Source organism: Callorhinchus milii, unplaced genomic scaffold, assembly GCF_018977255.1.
Source record: "Callorhinchus milii isolate IMCB2004 unplaced genomic scaffold, IMCB_Cmil_1.0 Scaffold23, whole genome shotgun sequence".
In the NCBI taxonomy this organism is placed as follows: Eukaryota; Metazoa; Chordata; class Chondrichthyes; order Chimaeriformes; family Callorhinchidae; genus Callorhinchus; species Callorhinchus milii.
The window spans coordinates 10,271,031-10,279,434 of NW_024704764.1; the positions used below are offsets into that span (position 1 = coordinate 10,271,031).

Below are 8,404 nucleotides of genomic sequence, written 5' to 3' on the forward strand. Positions count from 1 at the left end.
ACACCAGCTGTGCGCATCACAGAAGCGAAAGAGCACATTCGTTTTCAGATTCAGGGACAGAATAAATATTATCAAATAATAATAAAAAAAGTCCCGCCCGGAGCTCAGGCTAAATATAAACACACAATGTGGCTTTTTCTGCTCATAACTTCACTCCTCGTCAAACCCAATCTGCCCACAGAATCACCCGAAATACAAATGCGGACCACACAGATTTGGTTGCTCGATACTCGCTGTTCCACAGACGCAACTAGTTATCACCAGGAATGACTCTCAGTGACTTCCCTTTGCCACAGCGAACGAGAGCCGCCGGTCCTGTCTCTCCACGTGTCAGGTTCTGTGTGCCAGTCTCTCCACGCCCAGTGTGAGGTGCCATGTACGCCATGGTCACTGTTGAGCCCTTGTTGGTGGCAGCCAGAGTTTCCTTTTAAGCCACAGGTCACCCCCCCCCCCACCACCTGAAAGGCATTGCAAACATTTACCTTGTTGTTGGACAACAGTAATCTACACCACACAAGGCTTTATTACATAAACCTCACCCGACACCAGATCAGTCACTGGATGCATTGATATCATTCACTTTATGGAATGTGTGCAAATTAGCTGCTGTTCGCCTACAAATAGACACTTGACAGTAGTTACCTGTTAGGCGCTTAGAAATGTTTGGGAATTATAATATCAATAATCCTATACAGTAGAACACTATAATAATAATCCTTGCATTTGACATAATGCCTCATCACGTCTTTGAGATGTCTCTAAGCACTTCACAGAATATACCATAAAGTCCAGTGACTGCGCATTTTGTGGGCGAAACGTGGCAGTCAATTGCACGCAGCAGTGTCCCACAAACAGTTGTGGATTATATATATATAACCTTGTTATAAGTTGTATGATTCTTACACAGACATGTCAGCTACAAAATAGAGGCTCCAGTTAACCGTTTATGGTCCAGTTATTGAAGGTCGACCTGACCTCATTGACACTCTGACTCAAGGCCTGAAATTATATCATCCAATTGTGACTCAAATGATATTGGCCCTGTTTGCAGACAGAATTTGGATATACTTTCTCTTTGCACTATGTTTGTGTTCACTCTCACCTGTTATGGCTTGCCTGATAAGTAGAGATGATGATACCTTCAGTTAGTTCTTGGGCAATTCATGGTTCCTCATGATATTGGCATTTGTTTTTCACATTGGCCAAAATAACTAGACTCCAAGCCTGGGAGATGGCCAAAGCCAATAGTCGGATACATGCCAATGGCTCCAGGAGGAAAAGGGAGACATTGTTGCGTTCCTCAATGACTAAACCAGGTTATCCAGTGAGTCAACTCCACCATTGAGTCAATAAGTTGCCAGATTGATTGATGCTCTTTGCTGAGTTCACTGAATATGCCTATGCTCGCTCCCCCAAGATACAGATGAACCGCTATATCAAATGCAAGGATTATTATTATTAATATTCTGAATACTTCGGAGTATACACATTAAAATGTCTCCACGCACTTCACGGCTAGTTGTTGTCAAGTGCAGTGACTGCTTTTACATTCAAACAGAGCAGCCACAAAATACACAGTCAATTCACTTTACAATATATTCTATGAAGCGCTTTGAGATGTCTCAAAGACACGATAAGATGCTATATCAAATGTAAGGATTATTATTGTCATTATTATTATCTCTCACCATCTTCTGAGTGGAGTTAGGGCAATCTAATCCGAGAATAGAAAAATATTAATTACCAAATTGTACTTATGGTGAAACGACTTTTACGAGAGCCAAGATTGAGGTCCAGATGGAGTCTTAAATACTCAGACAACGTGTTGTGATTTTAGGATTATTGTTTGGTTAGGATAGAGATGAGAAAGTTATGGATTCTAAGCACTGCAGACACCTTTGGTGTCCAGTCTTGAAATAGTTTTATTGACCACAGCTTCACACTGAAAGCCAAGTAACCACAGCCACTTCCAATGCTACACCCGCACCAATCTGCTTCTGATTGCCTCATATCTTCATTCACTTTTACTGTATTCCGCTTATATCCCGCTCTTGTTAACTGCAGTTATTTGGAATGATTAGACTGAAATAGTCCTCTCCCTCCCTAATTTTCCTCTCAATATGTCGGGAGTTTAGAACTTATGTTTTTTGTGTTAATTATAAACTCTGCAGCAGTCCCTATTTATCTAAATATAAATGCAACTTGTTGCTATTGAATGTAAGGATTGAGATAACAAACTGAAACATTTGAACGTTAAACAAGTGCCCCCCCCCCCCCCCCCCCCCCACACACACACACACACACACACACCTCCCACCATTCCTCCAGTCTCACTTGGGGTCTGGTCTATTGTAAAATTTTCTTGATGAGAATTCCCTTTCTAGATCAGAAAATGAAAGATTTTTTTTTGCTTGCGGGTGGGAAGGACCATACCTCAGGGCTGTTTTAATTTCAGATTGGGGCGGGTGGGTGTGGGGGGGAGTGGTAGAAAGTCACGTAAACGCTGTGTCCCGTTCCATTACTTATTGGCAACATCGACCTCAATATGAGCAACTCTCACACACTCACACTCACCCGCTAGTGAGCACACGGTTTTCTCGATCACACTCAGTTGCTGGCTGTTTGCAGATAGGATGCCTTTGAGGTGTGTTTGGAAACTATGTCTGTGTCTCGCCCTGTTGGCCACCCAGACCCCCAGCCTGGCCTGTAACCTGCCTTTACACAACCTCATGTGCCAGAGGAGTTTAAACCTTTTGCTGTGGATGGTGAGTTCACAGGAATCCGCGCAGAATATAACAATTCTCTGTCGCTAATGATCTCTTGTATTGTACGGCTGAACCTGCGCCTTTCGCTTTCACACCAACCGTAAAAGTACAAGCGTTATAAAGTACAAGGGAAAATAACTTTAGGCGAAATTATTCTAACATTGAAACGAATTTATTGGAGCGATTTCACCGGGAAATCGAAAATGTTATTTTTGGGGGAGGAAGTATTTGAAGAAATCTTTCAATAAAATCGTTTTAGAATTGGAGAGAGAGAGAGAGAGAGAGGGAGTTGTGCAGAGAGAGAATCTTCTCAGTGTTTCTGACAGAGACGAGTTCATTGAAAGTGCGGTTTGTGTTTCAGAGAGATTCCATCCCCTTTCACTGTGTGCGAGAAATGGGCTCAACCGTCGACCTTCGGCTGAATCTGCGCAACGTGACTGGGCCACTTCAGGTGAGTAAATACCTGTACCTCACCACGTGGGGACATTACATAGTTTTATGATTTTTTTTTAAGGCGAGAAGAGAGGTAGGAAGGAGAGGTGATTTGGGAAGAGAGTTCCGGAGGATAGGAACGGTGTTTAAAGGCTTCCAATATTGGAGGGAAAAGGGAGAGGAAAAGAGCGATAGACCCGACTCGGGAGGGGATTTGCCTGGAGTACAGAGCTTGAGACGGTTAGGGTTAGGATCAGTTAGGGTGAGGCAAGTTGCTGACTGGTCTGAAGCCCAGGACAAGCATCTTAACCTTCATCCTGTAAGATACCAGGAGACAAAGGGCTTGGATGTGGGTAATGGCGGTGCCACGTTGTCTTGGGAGAGAGCGGCTACACATTTCTGGGTTAATTGAAGTTTCTGGAGAGCGAAATGTAGAGATATGGGCAATGAGAATTTTGGAGAAGATATCTGATAGGTGACAAAGTCACAGCGAAGGCTTTCAGGATAAAGGAAGGCATAAATGGGAATGTTGTAGAGATGTCGGAAGGAGCAGGGGTATGGTGTGAAGCTCGGTGTTAGCAGGTTAAGCAGAACAGGAAGCAAACTTGATCGATTCAGAGCGACGGGTACAAAATGTCTGGTGAGGACCAAACCAAATGACTTTGACTGTGTGTGGTGCAGGTTTAGAAAGTTACATTGCTCATGCAGGGATGTCTGTATTTCCACAGCCTGGGGATAGAATGCAGGTTTACCTTCAGACTCTCCACCACCTCAACGAGATTTACAGTAACAACGTAACCTCCACTTGGGACCAGGAGAAGATCCTTGGTTTCCGGTTTGTGCTGGATGAACAACAAATGGAGATGGAAAAATGTGCGAAGGAACCAGCCTCTGACGCCATGGTCCACACCACATCTGCCATCCGCACTTACTTCACCAAGCTGGGAAGGTTTCTCAGACAGAAGGTGCCATGTTATATCTGATTGTATCATCTTTGAAGAGAAATATTTGCATTTAATTGTATTTGTCACTAACTTGCCACAATCTCTGATTTTGTCTGTTGTAGAGGTTCAGCGCCTGTGCCTGGGAAGTGATCCGAGCAAAGACTTCACGTCGTTTACAGGAAATGCTCACTTTAGCCACGAAAGAAGCAAAGACAAGAGTTTGAGGGTCTTCTTATGACAAGTTTAAGAAAAGAATGTGACAAATAACTATTTATTGAGAAGTGTTTTTGTTTATAAAGTCTTGGTTATTTAATAACTAAGCATTGTTACTTTGGTCTACTGACCTATTCTGTAATTATTCCATTTCTAGATTCAGATTGAGAACAATGGTTCAATTATTTTCTGTATGTTAATGTTTTACGGATATTCCTGTTTATAGTTTTACTGTGGCAACATGTATATTGTATGAAAAAATCGAATTTATTTTTGTTAATTTTTTTTACAACTATATTTTACTTGAATTCTTTTAATAAATGAACAGTAATAATTGAAATCATTCCATATTTTGAAAATCCTTTCCTCTTAGTTCCATAGTTACAATCTTGGATTCAAGCCCCCGGTGTCAATCCCCTACCATTGGAAAGAGATGTTCACAGTGAATTCTAACATACTTCCCAAGCCCCATGTTCCATAGTTTTTCCACTCCCTCTGCTCTGCAGGCAATAGCTTGCACCAAGGTCCCCATCCTGTCTGCTCTTTTGGCTCCACACCACTCCCTTGCCTCCTTCAAGACCCATCTCCAGCCTTTCCTCTTTCACCATGCCTTTGGTTGGACCAACCCTAACCTCCACTGCACAACTCGCACCCCCCCCCCCCCCACCCACAACCCCCTCCACCACCCGCCGTAGAATTTAGATTTCAACAGAAGAATTTTAATTCGATAAAACTCACCCAGAACCTCAAAGCTGGTATTTATTTTAATAACAGGCATCCATTCTACTCTTATTAAAAGGTTGTTACAGCAGAGAGGTGTCTGGGGGGTGGGGGTTTGGGGGGATGTACAGATGCAACAGAGAGAAAGTAGGCTTTGAGAAAATCAGGAACACGTGAAGTAAGCAAAAGTAAAACAGAGGCAATTAATAAGATACAAAAGACAAAAGTTTAATGGAACATATTCTCCGATTTCATTTAAAAATATACACTTTTTGGTGACAAATTACAAAAATTAGTAACAGCCAAACATCAGGTAAAACTGCAGCCAATTACACACAGCAGTGCCCCACAAACAGTCATCCCAGTAATACTGATCAATCAATCAATAAATATGAATAAATGAACATGTATATCAATAATAATAAATTAATTAACAAAAGAGGCATCAATAAACTCACAAATAAACAAAGCATTTTTAAAAGTTTTTTCAAAGTCTCTGGGAATGAATTACTGCAACCACATTGACGGCACCTTAATATCAAAAAGTGTCTATGCTCCATTTAACATTTAAATAATAACAATAATAAAAATAAAACTTGCATTTGAAAATAAAAACATAATTTAAAATAAATTAAGGAGTTTCTTTATAAATAGTTATTGATCTTTTTTCTCAAACGAATGATCTTCAGATGACCTTCAGTTTCCTTTCGTCATTCTTGCTGTTAAGATGAGGATTTGCTGTAAGCGAGCTCGGGTCTCCATCCGGATCACTTCCCAAGCACAGGCGCTGTATCTCTACAATAGACACAGAGAGGCAGGAATGGTGATTAATGACAGTTGCAATTAAATGGAATAAAATGTCTCTTTTTTTTCAACGAAAATGATACAATTGGACATAATGTGGTACCTGCTGTTTGAGAAACTTTTTCAGCTTCCGGAAGTAAGTGTGGATGGTGGAGAGGGCGCTCAGCATGGAATCAGATGCTGAATCCTGGATGCAATCCTTCACCACTTCCCGCTGAGTGACCAGAAGTTCCCGGAAGTGATTCACCTGTGTCAGGTCCCAGGTGACGGACTTCATGTTTTTATGGAAAATCTTGTTGAGGTGTTGGAATGTCTTGTGCAGCAGCAGAATTCTGTCGTTGTTCTGTGAAAACACACACATGTTCTCATTAATATCCTCAAACTGCTTTCCTCCCTTTCGCTTTCGGTGGCTGCACTTCCAGCCACTGTACCCTGAATCTTTGGAACTCTCTACCGCTCTCCCTCGGCCTTGCCACCTCCTTCCCCACCTTCAGATTATTCCTGAAGAGCTTCCTCATCGACCGTGTTAATGGTCACTTATCCAGCTCGGTGTTGTGCTCCATCACTGTGAAGTGACTCTGAGACACTCCCCTGAGTGAGGGGCAAGTTGTTGTTGTCAATCTCTCCTTGTCACCATTTCACGAATCATAATCTTTCCCGAGTTCTTAGAATCACAGAATTATACAGCACAGAAGGAGAGCGTTTGGCCCATCATGTGTGTGCCGACTGTTTGAAAAGAGCTTTTCCAAGTCAACCCCATTCCCCCGCTCCCTCCCATTACACTGCACACTTGTACTCCCCAAATAATTATCTACTATCTCTGAAAATTGTTATCGAATCGGCATCCACCACCCTTCAGTTGTCCTCTCAAAAGCTGACAGAAATTTGCAGACCTTCTCATAACCGCTCTGTCCCTGACAAAGCAATGCCCACACTCCCAGCTTTACTCCAGCAAACTCCTCATTTATACTCAGCACTTTGTTGCGGAATTGCCTTTTCACTCATCAAACTAACTGCACAGAAACCAGCAGGACCTCACCGTGTCTTGCTGTATCCTTGCATTTAATGCAGCGACTGCAGCATCCAAACGTGTCCCTAAACTCTGCCGGAGGGGCGATGGTGTGAGACCGAGGAAAGAGCCGCTATTGACTCACCTGTAAAGGCTGCAACAACAGGCGCAGGTCCGGGGAGGCGATTCCCTGCTCCGCTCCGACTGCCACACAATGTCTGGGCACATGGCCTCCCTGTAACACACATCACCATCAGTCAGTCAGTCAGTCATTCAGTGAGAATCTTCCCCATCCATCACCAGTCCCGGACACACATGGCCTCACACAGCCGCTGCTGCTGATGGGAAGCGTTCGATCACCAATACGCGGTGAGCGCCGTGAGAGAGAGGGAGAGAGAGAGAGAGAGAAAGAGAGAGAGGCAGGTGTGAACCAACTCACTTACCATCTCATCCAAGGTGTTGAGAGTTGTTGCGATCAGAATTTTCTGTAACCGCAGCGTGGAGCAGCCCAGAGTCAGGGAGACGCACAGCATCGCAAACAAACTGAGACCGCACTGGTAATGGACAGCCATTCTACAAATCGGCGAGAGGCGATGAAGCGAAGGTGTCCACTAGTGATGGCTGTTGGTCAAGTTGGGAGCTGTTCCTTCTTGGATGTGTGAGCAGGAGCGCAGCAGAGGTCCAACCGCTTGTATCAGAGCTGATCCACACGGTGCCGGGCTGGCGAGACGGGCTTTTACGGTAACCAGCATTCTTACATGTCAAAAGCGAAATCCTGAGGTTCTGATGGAAGATGGAATCCAAAACCCGGGGATTTCAGGAACTAAACGGAAAGTTTTGGAAGACTCCGCAGCTCTGCACAGCGCCACTCGCAGGGCCGCCGCTCACTCTCACTCACTTTCGGATCCAATTACAAATAGAAAGTTAAACGATACCGACTCCGGATTTGGCTTTGGGACCCAGGAGAATGTGTGTGTGTGGGGGTGGGGTGGGGGGAAGGGGGTGTTCTGGTTGAGGAGGGGTGTGTGATTCGGTTGAGGGGCTGCCATGTTAGAGGAGAGGTCTCTGGACACAGCCAATCGTCAGCATTAACCACGAGTGGAGTCAGACTGCGATTTGCACCAACTCTCTCTCTCTCTGTCATTGCATTTAATGTTGTGACATTTTACAACCTCCAAACACATCAGAATACTTCGCTGACAACCTTGTGCCTTTCCTGTTGATAACCACCGATTGATTTTGAAGTTTAACTCCACTTCCTATATGTGCTATCAGGTACCTCTACAATTAACCCTTTCAGCCAAGAGCCCACTCATCTCCATCACGCCGCTCGCAGGGCCGCCGCTCACTCTCACTCACTTTCGGATCCAATTATAAATTGAAAGTTAAACGATACCGACTCCGGATTTCGCTTTGTGGTCAAAGAGAATGTGTGTTTGGGGGGAAGGGGGGGTTCTGGTTGAGGAGGGGTGGGTTGAGGGGCTGCGATGTCAGAGGAGAGGTCTCTGGACACAGCC

General features: G+C 44.1%; 1 protein-coding gene across 1 annotated transcript; it reads right to left on the bottom strand.

Annotated features, from left to right (window-relative positions):
* Positions 1-5,770: 5,770 nt before the first annotated feature.
* LOC121850664 (interferon tau-like) lies at positions 5,771-7,459 on the bottom strand. The gene is made up of 4 exons (XM_042343465.1): positions 7,331-7,459; positions 7,033-7,122; positions 5,982-6,221; positions 5,771-5,869 (listed from the first exon to the last, which is right to left on the bottom strand). Exons 1-4 carry the CDS (start codon positions 7,457-7,459, stop codon positions 5,771-5,773), a joined length of 558 nt encoding a protein of 185 aa, XP_042199399.1.
* Positions 7,460-8,404: the final 945 nt, after the last annotated feature.